Raw genomic sequence first — 21,533 nt, 5'->3', positions numbered from 1 at the left:
AGCAGTCTTCGCCATGGGAAAGAATTTAGTCAAAAACTTTTGAGCAAGATCCCCCCATATGGTGATAGACCCTGGTGGTAGAGAATGTAACCAGCACTTTGCTTTATCCCTCAGAGAGAATGGGAAGAGTCACAGCTTGATCGCATCTTCAGTCACCCCATTGAACTTGAAAGTGTCGCATATCTCGATGAAATCCCGGATGTGCATGTTGGGGTCTTCTGTAGGAAAACCCCCAAACTGAACTGAGTTCTGTATCATCTGAATTATGCTCCACTTGATCTCAAAAGTGTTAGCCGAGATGGCTGGTCTGATGATGCTTGATTGAATGTCATTGATCTTAGGCTGAGAATAATCCATCAGAGCCTTAGGAATTTTGGCTTGATCTCCCATCACTACTAAAGTTGGTTCCTCATTTTCTCTTTTTCTTCTACTTTCTCTTCCTCCTTAAAAACTTCCCTTCAAATCACTATAGCTTCCTCCTCGGCTTGATCCAGAGTTCTCTTACGAGCCCGCGAACGCGTATGCATACACGCTCGCTAGAGTACCTGAAACACGACAAAGAAAAGATTAGGTAAGTAACAATGTCTGAGTTAATAAACTTTAACAATCACTGATGATAAACACATAAACTAAAACTCAACACCGAGTCCCCGGCAGCGGCGCCAAAAACTTGTTAGTCGCTAAACACGCGCAAAAAATTCACGCAAGTATACCTGTTCGCAAGTAATATAAAATTAGTTCTAGTTCGTTCCCACAGAGACTGGTTTAGGTTAACTTTGTGATTTATGCACTTATGCAACAATGATATGACTATTATTCAATGCTAAAATAAATAACAATTCGGGTTTTGATTATAACTACAATAAACTATTGAGAATTATACTAGAGAACATTAACTAAGAGATTAAAGAGAATTGAATAATATATGACATAAACATGGGATTCTAGCTTCATTAAATACTTCATTCAATAGCCTTTTCATTCTTAACCTTAGCATGTAATTGTGATGACACTAATTAGATAGCACAAAACTGATAAACGCCAACATTTGTTGCACGAATACCATACTACCAGACATCCACAAAAGAGATAGAAGCTGAATAGACACCAATTATATTGAGACCCTATAAGTCTATAGAATTTGACATTATAACGGTTTAATGCACAAGTTATCTATCATGATTACATAGGGCAAGTAAGATGGTTAAAATTACCTACGAATCATGCATAACAATAACACATGAACCTATGCTAGCATGACAAGTTCTAAATCCTTAAATTCACTGTCGCTTCATTAAAGATTAACACGCTATATTACAAGTTCGCGACGCTCATGAGACGAATAAGCACAACCAATACTAGGTTATCATAAAATCACCACACACTAAGGCGTCAAAACAAATTAACTAAATAAATCCATAAATAAATCCGCTAGAACCCCACGATAACGATTAGCCCATAATCGGACTCATCATCAACGTGGGTTCCGATGAAAGCATGATATAATAAACGTAATCTTTATAAAACAATTAATAAACCAAGTACGTAATCCAGAGTATTAGGTTCAATAAAACAAGAAACGAGCATCCAAGATTACAACTTTGAAACAAAGATTCACAAGTATAAAACTAGATCTTATTCGCTTTCATTGAATTGTGCTATAGGTCTTCTTATCGTCTTCTCCTTAAGCTCTGTTATGAAAAACGTCTTTTTATTGTCTTTAAATAGCAACCCAATTAATCCAAAAGCCCAGAAAAATAGTTTTCTAATTGAAACAGGAATCTGGAATTCCGACCTGGCGCGGCCGCACGCTTCACCAGCGCGGGCGCGCTGACATTCTGCTTCTCTGGCGCAGGCACGTGCTAGCACAGCGTGGGCGCGCCGGTCTTCTGGAAAAACTGAAATTGCCTTCTTTTCTTACTGCAATGAGCTGGTCTTCACGAGCCTTTATTCCTTGGACACCATCCTAACACCATATTAGCATCAAATCAATGCTAATTCACCTGAATTCCGGATTAATGCCTGAAATGCAAAAACACTAGAAAACACATTAAAACACCAACAACTTGAGTACAAATACACCAATTCAGAGCTTTACGGAGCGTTATAAAGTATCATAAATGCCACTCATCAGAGAAAGTAGATTATTTGCTGTTAATCTTGTGAATTTATGGGACGTATTTAGCTCGCCGAAAAAGCTTGGTGGCCGCCGTTAATTAATTAATTTATTCAAATATTAACTGATTAATTAATTAATTAGTTATTAATTAATTTTAATTAATTATTTAATTAGATTTAATTATTTATTTGGATTTAAATATTCTGAAAAATAGTTTCGAGCTTTAAAATATTATTTTAAATTATTTTTAAGGCTCGATAATTATTATTAAATTATTTTAAAGTCAGATTCGGGTGTTCGAACCCTATTATTTAATCATAAAATGATTCGGAGACCCGTTTTAATTCCGAAAAATGTTCAAAAATTCGTATGAAATATCTGGAAAATCATTTTGTCCACGAATCTTCTCTGAAAAATTATTTTTGATTGAATATCTTGCGTGCTATGCGCTACGTGCTATCTGATTGATGTGTTATATGCATATGTAGTTATTGTTTGACTGTTTTAGTCATAACTTTCAATACGTAAGTCGGATTTGAGTAAAACGAAGGGTAGATAAGAGCTTGTAACGTCTATGTGACGATTAAAATATTATGAGATTGAGTATTGATAGATACTCGTGATACCAAATAGAGAAAAGCAAGGCATGGGAAAGAAGAACAAGTGATCGGTAAATAGAACTAAAGCGTAGAAAAAGAAGGCAAGTGATCGATGAATAAAAGCAAGGCGTATAAAAAGAAGGAAAGTGATTGATGAGTAGAACTGTTAGATGAGTACAAGTAAATTTGGAAATTATTTATGATAAGGCAAGTACTTCTGAATCTTCCTTCGAGATATATTGCAAATATTTCTGAACTTTCTCATAACATGTTGCTAGTATTCAAAATAAATCATGTTTTATATTGCAAGCGCTTTAAACTATTCAACCTTGAACCCTGAGCATATCATTGAACTTGAACTTTAAGCTTTATTTCTTGTAAAATACCGACGGTTGATTTCCTAGATATTAAACCATACAAATACAATACTACTCCACAAATACATACACACCATAAACCAAATCCTGAAACGGAATTACTTGAGCATACATGAACTTATATACCCTATTATACATTACGACATTAAAGATTTGTATCCTATTTTATCATTGAACCATTGTTCATCAGATACCTGATTCTTCAACAGACTTGAATCCGTTCTTCATACACATATACCTTGATATACCCTGGTGGTACTTATGAAATATCTTATGCTCAGAGATAAATGTTTTATCAAGTTAATTATAATTCTGTTTTATTGAATTACAATGGTTATTATATTGTATCATTTTAGAATTGGATAGTTTTATAAAGGTGGACCAGATTTGTAATCAGACCAGATTCGTGGTCATATTAAGCCAATGTGTGCCTTGGATCCAGTATAGAGAGCAGAGCTGTGTGCCTTGCTCGGGGTTAGTGCGTGACTGATCAGCAGCCTAACCTTGGTTTTTAAAAATGAAAAATGAATATCCAATTATAACCATTGCTTGTCCAGAAACTTGATTCTTCTGAATCATTTCAATTGGTCATTGTTTAACCTCAGTCATTGCTATTATGACTTGTTGAGCTAGTTAGCTCACTCTTGCAAACCTTTTTATATTTTCAACAGCTTAAAAGGAAATTGTTGGTAACGAGGATTCCCGGTCCATTGTGCGAGCTAGGATTCCAGGTTCAGTTGGATTGAGTTGGAAGGAGCTTTATATTGTAGGTGAGTTATGCAAGATTGTAAGAATGATATCATTATCAGTTATAAGCTGAACTAGTTGGTATTTGGTAGGATGTAATAAAAGTTAAGGTTGTGGCTTGTTTTCATACTTTAACCTGTTGCGATCCATGGTTATGGTAAGTAGGGTCTTTACAGGTTTGGAGGGTCTTGCGATCCTTGTGTAAAGAAGGGTCAATTCATATAATATTTTATTTACAGGTTTATATATTGGGTGTGTGTTGTGAACCCCAAACTTCTGACCCGGGTTTGGAGGGTGTTACACAAAATGTAGTTCTTGGTGATATCCTCGGATCTATGGCGACAAAGGCTCACCAAGGACGTAACGACTTATTCGTCCTTCTTTGAGGATTAAGTCTAAAACGTCACTTTAGGTGATGGCCTCGTGGCTTGTAGAGCCTTCTGGGGCGTTGTGACGCTTAGATATGTGCTCCAAAACGTGGTTTAGTGGTGGTGACATATGGAGCTCTTGTCCAAAACGTTCTCCTTTGAATTTGAGGGGGTAAGACCCTTTATACAGGCATTGAGAGTCTAAATTATGGGAGAATTAGGTGACTTGGTGGGTAAGTCTTCACCTCTAACTGGAATTTAGAGTCCAAAAAAATAGAAATTACTTTCCTTCTGAATTTAGGTTGCTTGGAGGCTACTTCTTGTAGAAGTGGTTACTTATTTGAACACATTTATTAGGATGTTTAATTAGCCCCTTTATTAATTACAAAATTAATAAATAATTAGGATTTCGTAGAAGTTAATTAATTTCATACCTTTCAAGAATATCATTTTTAGCGTAAAGTGTGGAGCGACATACACATTTACAACGATTTGCCTTATTCGAGACTTCAAGATACTTTTATAATTTTCCATCTCATTTTCTTACCTATTCCAATTATTAGGAATTTTCTGGTATTTTTTCTTTAATTTTCGGGTATTATCTCTTACTCATAGGTATTTTTTCAATTTTTTATAGATTTTTTCTTACCTCTAGGTATTTTTTCTAAAATTTTAGGAATTTTTTCGTACCTTCAAATATTTTTTTTCTTAATTTTTCCTAAAATTTTAGGAATTTTTTCGTACCTCCGGGTATTTTTGGTAATTTTTCCTAATATTTTAGGAATTTTTTTGTACCTCCGGGTATTTTTTTTGTGATTTTTTCTAATATTTTAGAATTTTTTTCATAACTTTTCCTGATATTTTGGAAAAAAATTCGTACCTCCGGGTATTTTTCGTGATTGTTTCTAATATTTTAGGAATTAATTTATAATTTTACAAGGACTAATTCGTAAATATGTAAAGTTTAGGGGCCAGTTTGTAAAATTCCAAACTTTAGGTGCAAAATTGTCAGATTCAAAACTTCAAGAGCCAAATTGTCAGAAGTTCACAAGCTAAGGTACTAAACTACATTTTTGCAGTTAATCCTCCTCGCTTTCAACCAGGTGTGGTCGAATTATAGTCTAATTCAGCCTGTTCGTGGAGATTTCGAGCTAATGTTGCTCGAGCAGAATCTTGATCAAACACATTTTTTTGACTTACAATAATTTTTTTTAATATTATTATTGAAAAATAATAATATTTATTTTATTTAATATTTTGAATAATATGAGCCCCAATCAGGAGTGTCCTACCCGAATTAAATTTTATACGATCTATCCGGATAAAATATTTTGTGAGTAATAGCCCAAACGGGTTAAAAAACCTCGAATAAAATTCAACTCAGAGAAAAATTTCCCAAATAATAGACTAAACTAGTTTCAAACATCTCGAATAAAATTAAAATCAGATTATTTTTTATTGGAATAATAGCCCAAACCGGGTTAAAAATCTTGAATAAAATCCAACTTGAATTTTAATATTATTATCTATATAATATGTTGACTCCTTATATTTATTAATAAATATATTTTTGGTAGAAGGACCCCGGCTTTGACCGAACTATGGGCTCAAATAGTCTGGTCGTGCAGAATTCGATCAGGACTTTGCATGACCAGAATCTTGGTCGAATTTCTTTTTTAGCAGAAATCCCCTCCTGGCCAGGAATCCTGACCGAATTATGGACTCATTTGTCCTGCTCGTAGGATTTTCGACCAGGATTCCATTCGGTCAGGATCCTGGCCGAACCATCCATAATTTCGATTAAAAATTCCCTTTTGACCATGAATCCTGACCGAATTATGGGCATTTTCAACGCTCTGGTCGTGGGCTTTTTCGATCAGAATTCCTGACCCCTTAGAACCCGAATTTTGTACCTTTAGATCTAGAATCCTGACACCTTAGACCAGGATTCAGATCCCCTAAATCCCAAATCCTATACCCTTAGATCAGGAATCCTGACTCCATGGACCAAAATTATGATATCTTAGACCCCGAATTATATACCTTTAGATTAGGAATCCTGACCCCTTGGACCAGGATCCTGATCCCTTAGACCCCGAATCCTATACCTTTAGATCAGGAATCATAACCTCCTGGACCAGGATTCTGATCCCTTAGACCCCGAATCCTAAATCTTTAGATCAGGAATCCCAAATTACGAGTTGCAAACCTTTCAACAACCATAATTTTTTGCTAAACATCTCTACTTATTGACTTAGTTTCTTAAAGGTAACTCTGTGTTTATGGATGATGGTAATATATTAGATGTTATTTCCTCCAAATCACACCACAACCATTAACGTTTAAAGAACCGAGTGTAAAGTTATTACTACTCGGATGGTTACTGATAGGTTCATATTATTGCATGTTGTTAATACCTATTTTATGTCCATTTTTATAATTTTATTAATAAATAAATTATTTTATCTTGTTTAGTAGGAAAATTAATAAAATCGGAATTTGAGTTGGAAAAGATGCAAATAAGGAAGAAGGTGGACTATTCTTGAAGTCAAAGGAATTGGAAGATAAATAAAACACTAATTGCAGAAGAAGGAAATACTTTAAGAATCCTACTTGTATTCCAAGACCCAAACCCTCATATTTTCCCTATATATATGGGTCTCTCCTCTTGTATTTTACACACCCCAAGACACACCCAAGACACCCAATTAGTTATTTGTTTTGTTCATCTTTTTATCATGTATAGCTAAATTTGTTCCCTGGGATGAAGATGAATTTAATTTAATTACTTTGATATCTTCTCGTTCCTATTATTTGATTCTCATAATTATTTTTGGTGCTTAATTGTTCAATTGACAAAGCGATGTTGATATATTATTGTTACCAGATTTATTTTCTATAATCTATGCTTGCTCCACAAAGTTTTGATGGGTTATTGTTAGATAACAAGTTTAATAGTTTATGTTTATCTCGTTAATTGATATACATTATTTTTGTAGAGAAAAGAGAATTGATTTTAAAGCGAGCTGATATTAATTGTGACTGATTATCGGATTCGGATTCCTAGGTTTTCCATATTATTTGTTATTTGCTAATTACGTTAAACAAATCTCATCTCAAATCTATTTGTCTAGTTCGCCTGATTTAAATTGTGAGGGTTTTGAAAATTCGTAGTCTATGTGGATCGACCTGTAATTGCGACAACTAAATATTGTGCGCTTGCAGTTCTAATATTTTTACACATCAGTTCCAGTATATAATACTATTGGTCCTCCAAATGATGTCTGTTGATATTGCAATGATATATTGTTGAAGAGACATGCCTAAGTTTTTACTTTGTTACTCGAATTGACAAGTTAAGATACCTGAAATTGAGCCTTCTCCCGCATACCTTCAGCAATTGTATGATGATACTAAAAAGGATACAAATTCGGAAAGTGTATAAGATTGTATAATTCAATGCTTTCTTTCATTTTCAAGAGGGTTGTTATAGATTATTCTATCAGCAATGGAGATAGAGGACCCAGATTCAGAAAGTGTATAAGACTGTATAGTTCAATACATCGATTTGACAACAAAAACCATATTATAGGAGATAGAGGACCCATATTATAGGTAATATGGGATAAATATACATCGATTTGACAACCTAAAACCAATTGAAGAAGAACAACAAAAATTTTGTCAACTCTGCATATATTATACAAAAAATGAGGTTGGTAATCGCATGCGCCCAACAAACCTTCATGACACTAATATCATAGATCCTGATATTCTGGAAATTTGTTGAAGATGTTAGATGAGACAAATGAATTAGTGAAGTGTTTCATAGACAAACGAGTTAGTGAAGTGGTTCAGAATGGCTCAAAAATAAAAGCTCTATCATTATACATTTCTTAAAGTCACTCTACTGTAAATAAATTATAAACTGTAAATACGATGTTTTCAATGTATAACACAATATTGTTTTGAAATTATTTGGTTTGACATACAGTAATTCAACAAAAAATATGTGGTTGTTTTCCATTAATATTTCTAAAAAATTAATGGGATTTTTACCAATACTCTCTGCCAAAAAAGTATCACTAAATCAAATTTTTTTGCATGTACAATAATAAATATAAATATAGGTTTGCTATACATAATTATATACTTATTTCTTAAAATCAATATCAAAACACTTCTCATACACTTAAAATTACTTAATTACTAAATAAAAACCTCAAATCTTCTTTGAAATACACAAAATCCAAAACCTAAACTTTAACGTTTTTAAATCGTAAGAACTTCAACTAAACATGCAAACTTACACCATCACCTACACTTTCGTTTCTTTAAAGTAAAAAACATCATATTTATAATATACTATTATAAGCAGAACACCCTCTATTTGGTAGTTGTTGGTCAGTTATTCGATACAGTTGTTTGATACGACAAATAACAACTAACAGATCCAAAGTCAGATAGATGAGAACCTTTGGATGCAATAATAAGATAATATTATGTTAATATTTAAACTTCTCTCTTGAATTCAAGGTTCGAACCCCGTCAACAACTTATTATATTTAAGCTTTTATATTTTTTATTTTAACAATTTTAACAGGTTCGGGGCTCGATTCCCGTGAACAACATATTATATTATATTATTTATTTTAGTCAATCTCAAATTATCACAAAACATTTACAATTATAACTTGTTATGTTTTTTAATTTATTTTCCAACTATTGGAAATATATCAAAACATAAATAATTTTATGATAAAATATATTATTAAAATTTATTCAAGTGTTAAAAGTGTTAAAAGTAATCCGTGCATCGCACGAGTCATAGGCTAGTAAATATTTTAAACAGAGAAAACTACATGCACACCTACCACTACTAACCACAAAGAACGTGTACACCTAAAAATCAATAATGTTACCTAAACGTGTTAACTAATAAAAAAATTAAAATGCACACAAACTAAAATAAGAGTTAATTTTATCATACTATGTGACCCTAATGACTCCGAATTATTGAAGTATAAAAGTAATCTACATAATACATATTATATTTTATTATTTTAATCAATAAGTAGAACACTATCATACGATCACACACTATTTCCACAAAAAAATATATGATAACAAATTAATATTTATTTAATTTGTCAAAATGCTGCTAACTAGGGGTGATCGCGGTGCAGTTTTTTCCTCAAACCGCAAACCAAACCGCACGTGCAATTTGATAAAATTTTCAAACCGCACCCGCACCGCGTAACCTAAAAACCCCATAAACCACACCATGAAAATGCGGTGCGGTATGGTGCGATTTGTGCGGTTTATTTATTCAAAAAATTTAATATTTGCCTACAAATATAATAAAAATTTGGCTAACAAAAAAGCTAAAAATAATATGTTTTTGATTAAAAATAAAAATATGTCGGTAATTTATAATATTTAAGATAGTTTATAACACAAAACTATATTAAACAAGAAATGAATCTATAATATATAAATATATCTATATATACATTATATATCTATATATATTATAAATAATTATATATATAAATATAAAATTATGGTGCGGTGCAGTTTGAACTAGAATGTTAAAATGTCAAAACGCAAACCGCACCGCACCGCGCGGTTTGTCAAAAACTTAAACCTAAACCGCAACCGCACCATAAAAAATTAAAAACCGCATTTTGCGGTGCGGTGCGGGTGGTTTATGCGGTTTGATGATCACCCCTACTACTAACAATGTCACCGTAACGATTGACATCCCAATACTGTACTGCCTAGCAGCCAACTCCAAGCTACAAACACCATCATTGTCTTGATAAAATATTCAATTATTTCTCCAAGTGATCAATGCGCACGTAACAAGAAATATGATTAAGTTTGTATTTTAAAAATAAATTCAACGAAAGCATCAATAACTACAAGTCAACAACTATGAGTCCCAAAGTTTAAAAAATAAAAACCTACAAAATACAATTTCACTACTAAAAACTATATAATTTTACTAACTACAAAATTTAAAACAGAGCTCCCAATATACAAATCTAAAAATAAAAGTAATATAATAAAATCTCGACCTACCTAATTACTTGCTAAAGTTATAACTTTAACAAAAAAGACAGATACACTCCAACTAAACATTTAACACCCTAAATTACTGACCATCATTTTACTACTTACTATATAACAACATACATCCTTGAATAATCAAAATATAGCCCCGCATCGTAGCGTAGACAAACAAGTACTAGTTTTAATGAGTTAGTGATATTCGTAGAATATACTTTATATTTTATAGTGTTTTGATTTTTAAATGTAGGTGGTCTCTGAGGTTTTTGATAAAAATATGTTCTCAATAAAACTTATGTATATAACGATATACATTTACGATGTACTTTAGGATATGGAATACTTTAAGAACTATATTATCTACTATTTTTTATATATCATATAAATTTGCATAAAAAAGTATGCACTAATTAAAATAAACACAGTATAACACCCCGTGTCATGAATGAAAAATGAGTGACAAAAAATTGAACAAATATTCACAATTTTTCTATTAGATGCTAGAATATAGCATGTGCATCAATTAGATATTACCAAAGATATGATTATAAATATAATTTTTTCAATAAAATTCAAGGTACGTTATAAATTAGTATTTGTTTAAATTCTGGTGTTCGATAAAAATATGTGCTTAACTTGTTAGCAGGGGAAAGACAGATTTTAGCAAGGAATTTTTTTACAAGTATAAAATATGACACTCTAATTCAATATTGTTTGGAAAGGGAATGTTTATGGGGGGAGGGTTTTTCTTTCAACTTATTTTGAAGTCCAACGATGATTATTAATTAACGATTATTTCGTCCAAACCCCCTGAATTTGGGATCGTGAACATGTCGGTGTCCTCTTACAACTTAGGTAAGAGAAAACATCAAGTACTTTGCCAGCATTTTATGCAATCTCAATTGCTTTTAGAGATAAACATACTTGTGGGAAATAATGCGTGGAATCAATAACAATTTCCACCATAAACTTATACATATTTACGATAACAAGCAAGTTAGATTATAATATAAAATAGATCACACCGTAAGTTGTAAATCACATTCATGCAACTTTTAAATTGATAAAAAAATCATGGATGCATTAATATATGTACAAATGAGAAAATTTGATGGACACATCAAGCGATAGTATAAACCAACCTCAATTGTTATGTACACCACACCATGTATCGATATACAATTTACACCCGAACCGCTATGTAGGGATGAAACTTAGAATTACGTGCGTAAGAATTTTCTTTACCAATAATTCTATAATTTAAGTTAACATACTATAAACTTAACTCTTATACCTAATGAGCTTCAAATGACAATTGACAAACATTGGTAAGAAAAAAAATAAGAAAATCGGTTTACCCATTTTATGAATATTGTACACAATCTCGTACACTAATGTGCAACAATAACAAAGTTAATTACAAAGAAAGGTAGGATAAATCTTACAAATGCTAAATATTCAATATCAATACTACTCATTCCGCAACTGAAAAATAACTCGATCATCGATGAGTTTATCGGTAACCAAATAACTATGTAGCTAAAGTACAATAAAGGTATCATAAATTATGAACATTACACACACCGCAACATCTTTGAATTTTAGAAATTATACTAGAACATGACCTGTGTCTCGCATGGATTTTCATAATAGTTGATTTCTTAGGGCAAATCCAACATTGATCCAAAGATCCAAATTTGGGGCAGATTACCTCAAATTCCATTTCAACAGTGATCCAAATGGTGATCCAAATTTGGATCACTACTGTTCACTGATCCAAATTTGGATCACTTGGTTTAATATAAAATAATGGTTTTGTTATTTGTAGTTTATGAGATTTTAAATTGATTTTTGATTATTTAATTTATATAATTAATAACAGAATATAATTAATAGTTAAAAAAATTTATTTTTAAAATAAAACTTAAAATAATGAGAAAACATAATTTCATTAAAATTTAAAAATAAAAAATAAAGAGACACATATTGCACTTGAAGATGCATTAATTGAGTATTTGTGGGAAGAATATATTAATTCGGAAAATTAGTGTGTAACAATGATATTTTGTATGTTAATTATTGCAATAAATGTATTTTTCGTGAATTAAGTGCACAATTTTAATTTTTTTATGTGTATTAATTTATTTTGATTTAATTAATTTATGAAATGTTATATAAATTGTTAATAATGATTAAATGATAAATTTAAGATAAAATTGCTTAATATGATATTTATATTATTATATGTAAAAATTAATTTGGATCAAATATTTGGATCACACTGTTGGAGTATCAGAAATTTGGATCAGTATTTGGATCAGTTGGTGATCTAAATTTGGATTTTTGGATCACAACAGTTGGAGATGGCCTTAAAGTTGCAAATTGATCTAAAGTTCTAAAATGTGTTTTCTATATATATTTTTCAGATATTTCTATAATATTAACTAAAAATTGTATGTTTGCAAAATAATTTTCAAAAAAGAAATTTGCCAAAAAGAGTTGAGTTTGCCACCTTGGGAAAAAAATAAACCAAAAAGAAACAAGAATTAGAGTCGTAGCCCGGGCCTATTTAGTTGGCCCAAAAGAAAAGAAAAGGACTGAAAGCCCAAAGAAAACACAAAAGCCCCAAAGGATAACAAAAATATAAAACGAAACCCTAGCCTAAAAAAGAGCCTCTCTTGTTCATTTGTGTGGCGCTGCTGCTAGGACAGAAGATGGTGTCACTGAAGCTCCAGAAGCGTCTCGCCTCGAGCGTCCTCAAGTGCGGAAAGGGCAAAGTCTGGCTCGATCCCAATGAATCCAATGAAATCTCCATGGCTAATTCTCGTATGCTCCCCCCCCCCTTTTAAATGTTTATTTACTGTATTTGTTTGTTTTTATTGGTTTTATGTATACGAATGGAAAAATGGGTTATTATTTGTTATATTAAAAGATTTATTGAATAATTGTTTCATGGATTGATATTCTATGGTTTATCAAAATTAACATTTTTACAGGCTAGTTAGTCAAATTAGTATTGGTAAATGGTTGCACTAATTGTGTTCTAGTTTGATTTTCGCGAAGCTTTCGATTATTATTATGGTTTTTGTTTTTGCTATTTTTGTTTATGGTTGGCATTTCTGGTGTGGTGATGTGTTTAATTAGTATTTTTGATTTTTTTTTGTTTTTGCGGTGAGCAGGTCAGAACATAAGGAAGTTGGTTAAGGATGGGTTTATTATCAGGAAGCCCACCAAGATTCACTCTCGTTCTCGTGCACGCAGGATGAAGGAAGCTAAAAGGAAGGGTCGGCATGCTGGATATGGTACTTTCTTATTTGCTCTACTTACTTACGGCATCTTTACGTCTTTAATCTTAAGCGAGGATTGATATCCAACTAGTATTTATTTGCGTATTTAACCGAATGTTGCTATAATTTTAATAGTTTGTTGAATCTAAAAATATAGATATTTAGTTATCAAGAACCTTGGTTTTATGAACAAGATAATTCTGTTTGTCAGTTTTTCGTGTAATGTTCTCTTAATCTAGTCATGAAAACTTCAAGACATCTTGAGAGTATTATTGTAATGTTGAGTGACACAAGTTACCGTCTTTTTACAATTATAGCTGAATGCACATAAACTTAATATAGGTAAGCGAAGGGGAACAAGGGAGGCTAGGTTGCCAACAAAAGTCTTGTGGATGAGGAGGATGAGAGTTCTCAGACGTCTTCTCCGCAAGTACAGGGAAGCAAAGAAGATTGACAAGCACATGTATCATGATATGTACATGAAGGTTAAAGGTAATGTCTACAAGAATAAGAGAGTACTTATGGAGAGTATCCATAAGTCCAAGGCCGAGAAGGCTCGTGAAAAGACACTGTCTGACCAGTTTGAGGCTAAAAGAGCAAAGAATAAGGCAAGTAGGGAAAGGAAGCATGCTAGGAGGGAGGAACGCCTTGCCCAGGTAATGCAATGATGATACTCAGATGTCGTGTTGCAACAGTTCTAAGAAAGTATATACCCTCTCCCCAAAAAAAACAATTATGTACTGAAGTTCTTGCTAGTTGCTACTGCCTATCGATGTATACTCCTATATACTGAACAGATTCTAATCAAGTAAACTATCTTTTTTTAATTATGTACAGGGCCCAGGAGAGAAAGCACCAGAAGCTCCACCAGCAGCAACTCCGGCTGCTCAAACTCAGTGAGTGTTTTGTATTTGTTTTGTCGTTAATGAATAGTATAACTTTTTTGTGAATGTTGCGTAGACTTAAAACGATGTCTGACCAACTTCTGTTTTATTTTCAGGCCATCGAAGAAATCAAAGAAGTGAAATTTTCGGTGAAGGGAAATTCAGTACAAGTCCGTCTTTAGCACTAGTGTTTTTGACCGCCATGTTTTTATGTTTTAATCATTTCTTGTTAAAAGTGCTGGTTATGTCTAGATGAAAGGAGAGTTTAAATATCGATACTCTTTTTGAAATTCTCGTATCTAGATGGAATTGAATTTACTTGAAACTCCTTGCATGGGACACCTGTTACTGTAGATTTATATTATATCAGCTATTCTTGTGTGTCAAATTTCCCAGACTGAATTGTAGAAGAAAGACACTTTTGAAAAAGTTCTCAAGTCTAGAAAGAAAATTAATCTTGTCGTATTTGGTTGATTGTGATGAACAGGTCTTAATCCATTTAGCTTTCAGTTTCTAATAAGAAGCTGGTATTGGTCATACGTTATATATTTTGAGTGCTGGTTTAAATGAGGCTGTAGTGTTAACTGTATGTAAATGGCTGCCTTCTCTTAATATGGTTTCTACGGCAAATTTCCTATGAACAGGTTCTATTGCTTTTGTTAATAGCCTGGTTCGTTGAAATTGTAAACTGTTAGAATTTTAGGTACCCCTGTTTTTCTTTATTTCACTTGTGGGAGAGAATAGTGTCATAGTTTATAGTAACTGTTATATATTTTTAATTGACTAGCTCGTCGGACAATGCTCAAGTTATAGCAAGGAACTGCTTTCCCGTGTTGATCCCAGCAGAAGCACAAGTTACTTGCAACTAGCTTTCTTTCTTCGAAATGCTTTTTACTAGCTAGTTTAAGAAAAACTAAATTTAGTGCCGAAGAAAAATAAAAGGAATCAAATGGTCAATACTTTTAAATGTACCGCGAAATGATATATCAGATTTAAAATTACAAGCAAGACGGCAAAAAATTCCTATATGATCAACAGGTTATTTCATTACACAGGTTTAAAACCGAATAGACTTTCATTGACGTAAGTATACACCAACGAAAACAAAACTCAAAAGGAATAAATAAGAAAAATAAAAGATAATTACATAAGACAAAAATTTACGTGGTTCAAAAATTCTTACTCAACAAGCTACACTAATTTTATATTCATAATTTGTTGTTATGATTTTACAATTACATGAGTATTTATAAGAGAAGAAATTAGGCCTAAATCAAAATTATAGTCCAAATTTGAAAAGTAGATTAATTCATAAACTAATCTGAATCTGAATAGTCTATTTTCATGAACTTAATTAATAGACTCCACAAACCCAACAATCTCCCACTTGGAGTCTGACCAATCTTCACTTCACTCTTGTAAGTCTAGTAAAATCAAATTTTCAATCAATAACTCTAACTAGTGCAACGCCTTTTTATCAATCAATTCTGAAGGCCAGTTGAAATTATGCAAAACTTCAACTTTTCATTCGTAACCACCTTAGTCAACATATCTGCAGGATTCTTTGAAACAGGAATTTTCTTCAAGGATAAAGTATCATTACTTATCAATTCTCTTGTAAAGTGATATCTCAGCTGAATATGCTTCGTCCTATCATGAAACACGGGATTCTTCGCAACATAAATAACACTATGACTGTCGCTATACAAAGCACTGTCCGCCTGTTTTTTGCCCAACTCTTCAAGAAAATTCTTCAACCAAATTATCTCCTTGCTAGCTTTAGAGATAACCATATATTTTGCTTCTGTGGTTGAAAGCGCAACACTCTTTTTAAGTCGAGACATCCAACTAACTGCGGTAGCACACAAAGTGAAAATATAACCCATTGTACTTTTTCTTGTATCCAAACATCCACCCAAATCTGCATCAGAGAACCCTTTCAAGATAACATCTTTCTTACTAAAACATAGTGCAACCTTGGATGTGCCTTTCAAGTAGCGTAACAACCACTTGACTACTTCCTAATGCTCTCTTCCTGGATTAGACATAAATCTGCTAACAACTCCCACTACATGAGTAATGTCTGGCCTTATACACACCATAACATACATTAAACTGCCAACTGCAGTTGCATAAAGAACTTTAGCCATATCTTTTTTACCTTCATCCGTTTTAGGTGATTCCTTCTTTGTGAGATTAAAGTGACTCTCCAACAGTGTACTTCTGGTCTTCACATCCTGAACACTGAATTTCTGCAACAATTTCTCAACATACTTCTCTTGAGATAATTTTAAAGTACCTTAAGCTCTATCCCTTATGATGCTCATACCAAGTATCTATTTTGCTGCATCCATATCCTTCATCTCAAACTCCTCATACATCTGTCCCTTTAACCTGTTGATTTCCCTCATGTTTGATCCTGCTATCAATATGTCATCAACATTCTCCGAACTCCCACTATTTCCTGTAAGATTTGTTTCTGTAATATCTTCAAGCACTGCTTCCTCTTTCTCAGGTTGTTCCTTTGTAAACTCAGAATCGACTACAAGCTTATCCTTATACACCGCATTCTCATTTAAAAGTAACATCTCTACTTCTAACGACCTTCGTAGTTAGTTCATCCCGGAAACGGTAACCCATATCATCTGAGCCATAACCAATGAAGATACACTTCTTTACTTTCAGATCAAGCTTGTCCCTATCGGAATCTATTCATGCGCTCTGCAACACCATTCTGTTGTGGTGTCTCTGGAATAGTTTTAATCATTCTAATCCCAAATTTCTCGCAATAGCTTTTAAACTCATCACTACTATATTCTCCTCCATTATCTGACATCAAACTCTTTACTTTTAAACCAGTCTGATTTTCAACTTCAATCTTCCACTTCTTGAAAGTAGCAAACACGTCTTATTTATTCTTCAAAAAATAAACCCTTACCTTTCTCGTGGAATCATCAATAAAAGTGACATAGTAGCGAGATCCGCCCAACGACACAACTATTGTTGGACCATATACATCTGTATGAACTAGCTCTAACTTCTTAGCCTTAGGGATCCTCCCTGATTTTGCAAAAATAACACGTTTTTGCTTTCCAAGAACACATGGCTCACATAATCCAACTTCCACATTCTTCAACTCTGGAATCTTTCCATTCGAAGTTTACAGCTTCATACCTTTTCACTCATATGACCAAACCTTTGGTGCCATAAAGTTGAAGACTCAATCTCATCAGCAACCGCATTTGCTTCATAGCAAGATTGTTCAACAATGTACAAAGTCCTTTTTTTCTCTCCATGAGTGTAACAATCGGGAATTTACGATTGTTTTATGTTATATTAAATGTGTATTATGTGATTTATGATATTATAAATTATGATTGATCATAAAACATTATCTGTTATGTGCTATATGTGTTCAGTGTGGTTCGGGATATCTTCAGGTATTTTAAAAAGCGTTAAATGGATTTATGTTAGAAGTTATACTATTCAAATTTTGTTTTAATAGCTGATATTTTATATAGGGCAATTAGCCTTAATTTTCATGATATGGCGTATAATGTATTGATTTTCCGAACATCTAGTTAATTTAAAAATTATTTTGTTTTGTGAAAAATAAATTTTCCGGGCCCCTACCGGGACGTTAAAGCCCACAAAAATCGTATTTTTATTTTTAAAAAATTGTGGAGCTTTCAAATATTCAATATTTTTGCACTTTTGAATTATTCATAATTTTTGGGAAATTTTGACATAATATTTGTTATGCAAGACATGCCTGTACTATAATAAGACTAAGTCAAATTAGCAGCCCTAAGAATTAGTTGTATGATAATCTAAATTTGTATTTTGTATTGTATTAATTGAGTCTGTAAAAATGTCAAAGATTAGACTGAAGTATTTTTCCATAAACAGTCTCAAGCCTAAGAATAAACTTTGGAAGAAGATCAAGAAGATCATGCCGCAGAGAAATTGTGAAGAAACTTGGAGTTGCATAAATCTGTTTTAGGAAAAATATTCTAAGTCAAGATATCGAGAAGTCACAGATCAAGTCATCTAGAGAAGTCATTCGAGAACTCCAGAATGACTTATCGAGAAGTCAAGAATGACTTATCGAGAAGTCAAGAATAACTTATCGAGAAGTCTCAGAGACATCGACAAGCCAAAATGAAGATATGAAGATTGGAGATATTGACAAGTCATTCCTGCATTCGAGAACTCAGAGATATCGACAAGCCAAAATGAAGATAAGAAGATTGGAGATACCGAAAAGTCAATTTTCTCATTAGAGATCTCAGAGATATCGACAAGTCAAAATACCTATAGAGATCTCAGAGATATCGACAAGTCAATTCTACACGCAGAGATTTGGAGACCTGGACAAGTCAAGTTCACATTCGAGAACTTAGAGACCTCGACAAGTCAAAACACTTGTCGAGAACTAAGAGATCTCGATAACCCATTATACTTATCGAGATGTCAGTTCTCTATACAACAAACTGGAGATCTCGATATGAAGTGTTAGATATATTTGTGATGTCATGTATAATATGATTTGTGTTTAGTTTTCATATCTTACTTAACAGGACAAATCAGTACTTAACTGGAAATCAGTACTTATACTGAAGTCAGGACTTAAGATATCAGAACTTAAGTTATTAGGTGATATTTATCAGGAGATAATATCAGGACTTAAGGAGACGTTCAGATAAGGAAGGCGGCTGATTGAAAGGAAAGAAGATCAAGACAAACCTAAGAAGAAATATGCATGGAGAAGAATTCTATAAGGAATAAAATACTTGGAAGAAAAGATAACTGATTGATATATATTAGGAAGCAGAATTGTATTCGATATCAATTAGAAGATTATCTTGTAACTGTGTAGTATATAAAGACAGGCATAGGGTTTATACTATATGTGTTATCATAATCGAGTTTATTAATTATTGCAACCCTAGCAGTTCTCGTGATAATTTGTTCATCACTGAGAGAAGACAGTTCTTTGTAACAGAGTTTATTGTGTTGAATAAAATCTGTTTTCTGTTACTTGAGTTATATTCGATTTGATTGTAGTAAACACTGTATTCAACCCCCTTCTACAGTGTGTGTGACCTAACAAGTGGTATCAGAGCAATCTGTTAACATACATACAGTAAAGATCCAAAAACAATCATGTCTGATGAAGTACAAACTCCAACCAAGCCCACCAAAACTGAAGAAACTCCAAAGACTCAAATCCATAATCGATATGAGACAATTAGGGTTCCCATACTGAAACCTTCTGAGTATCCCATATGGAGGGTGAGGATGTCTATGTTTCTGGAAGCTACATATCCAGAATACCTTGACAGAATTAATGAAGGACCATACAAGCCAACCAAGCTCTCTGTTATAGTTGTAGATCAGCCATCATAGACTGTACCAAAGGAGAAAATTGAATATACAGCTGAAGATATCTCATCTATTGCAAAGGATGCAAATGTAAGACATTTACTGCATAGTGCCATTGATAATGTCATGTCAAACAGGGTAATTAACTGCAAGACTGCAAAAGAGATATGGGATGCCTTGGAGACAAGATGCCAGGGAACTGTTTCAATTAAGAAGAACATGAAGACTATACTCACTCAAGAGTATGAGCACTTTGACTCAAAACCTGATGAGTCATTGACTGGTTTATATGATAGATTTGTCAAACTCTTGAATGATCTGTCACTAGTGGATAAGGAATATGATCTTGAAGATACTAATCTCAAATTCCTTTTAGCTCTTCCTGAAAGTTGGGATTTGAAGGCCACAACTATAAGAGACAACTATGCTCTTGATGAAACTACTCTTGATGAAATTTATGGTATGATTAAGACTCATGAACTTGAGATGGATCAAAGAAGTAAGAGGCATGGGAGAAAGTCAAGGACAGTTGCTCTTAAGGCTGAGGAGGAATCCCCTAAAGTGGATGTCTCAAAGAAAGGCAAAGGAAAGGCACACATCACAAAGTCTGATACTGAGTCATCAAGTCCTGATAGTGATGAGGATTCAGAAACTGAAAGTCTATCTGAGATGGACCCTGATGAAGAGATGATGAAGCTATGTGCTCTTATGGTGAAAGGAATCACAAAGATTGCATATAGGAAATTCAGAAGGGGAAAGAAGTTTTCCAGGAAAGGTACATGTTCTGATAAGAAAGGTTTCAGAAAATCTGAAGGCAAAGGAGGAAAGTCTGACAGAGGAGATTACTCAAATGTCAAATGCTACAACTGTGGTGAGAAAGGCCACATATTTCCTGACTGCAAGAAAGTTAAGAGTGACAAAGGAAAGGCTCTTGTCACAAAGAAGAAAAGCTGGACATACACTTCAGATTCTGAAAGTGAGGTGAACTATGCCTTGATGGCAAATGATGATAGCAGTTTTGAAGCTGCTGAGTTAAAGGTACCTCAAACAACCTATGCTTTTTATACTGATGATATTACTGAGTTGAAAAGATATCTTAAAACCATGTTCATTAGTTATAGAGATCAAACTTTAACATGTGAAAGATTAACTTCTGAAAATCTTGCTTATAAAAAGAGGAATGATTATTTAGAAAAAGAGTTAGTTATGTTCCATCAAACTCAGAAAGATAGAGATGATGCTTTCTATGTTAGAGATGAAGTGCTTAAAATGAAAGATGAAGTGCTTAAAATGAATGAATCTCTAAAATATGAGTTAGAAAAGGAAAGAGAGATTATCAGGACTTGGACTAACTCTGGCAGAACAACTAAGAATTTGTTAAGTAGTGGAAAATAGAAAGAGGGTTTAGGTTATGGAGATGATAAGAATGTTAAAGGAACTGTAAAAATTGAGCCTATAGTTGTTAAACAAAAGCCAAACGTAAATTTGTTAAGTTTGTAGCTGTAAAGTCTGATATTGATAAATCAGAAGTTAAAGAGAAATTAAGTTCTGACAAACCAAAACAGGATAAGCCAACTGAAGTAAACATAGGCTTAATGACAAAGAAGCAGCTTAAGCATAAGCTGAAAGATGTTAAGAATGTAAACAAGGTAAAGCCACCTAGGAAAAATAGGAATGGAAAAGTAGTTGTGAACA

At 32.9% G+C, this 21,533-nt stretch overlaps 1 protein-coding gene across 1 annotated transcript; it reads left to right on the top strand.

The window, feature by feature from the left end:
• The first annotated feature begins 12,950 nt into the window (after nt 1-12,950).
• On the top strand, nt 12,951-14,778 carry LOC141697868 (large ribosomal subunit protein eL19y-like). The gene is made up of 5 exons (XM_074502423.1): nt 12,951-13,108; nt 13,462-13,584; nt 13,912-14,225; nt 14,407-14,465; nt 14,570-14,778. The coding sequence occupies exons 1-5, from the start codon at nt 12,997-12,999 to the stop codon at nt 14,592-14,594; spliced, it is 633 nt and encodes a 210-aa protein (XP_074358524.1). The 5' UTR covers nt 12,951-12,996; the 3' UTR covers nt 14,595-14,778.
• Nucleotides 14,779-21,533: the final 6,755 nt, after the last annotated feature.

This window comes from Apium graveolens, chromosome 11, assembly GCF_009905375.1.
Source record: "Apium graveolens cultivar Ventura chromosome 11, ASM990537v1, whole genome shotgun sequence".
In the NCBI taxonomy this organism is placed as follows: domain Eukaryota; kingdom Viridiplantae; phylum Streptophyta; class Magnoliopsida; order Apiales; family Apiaceae; genus Apium; species Apium graveolens.
This window is presented reverse-complemented; position numbering and strand designations above follow the sequence as displayed.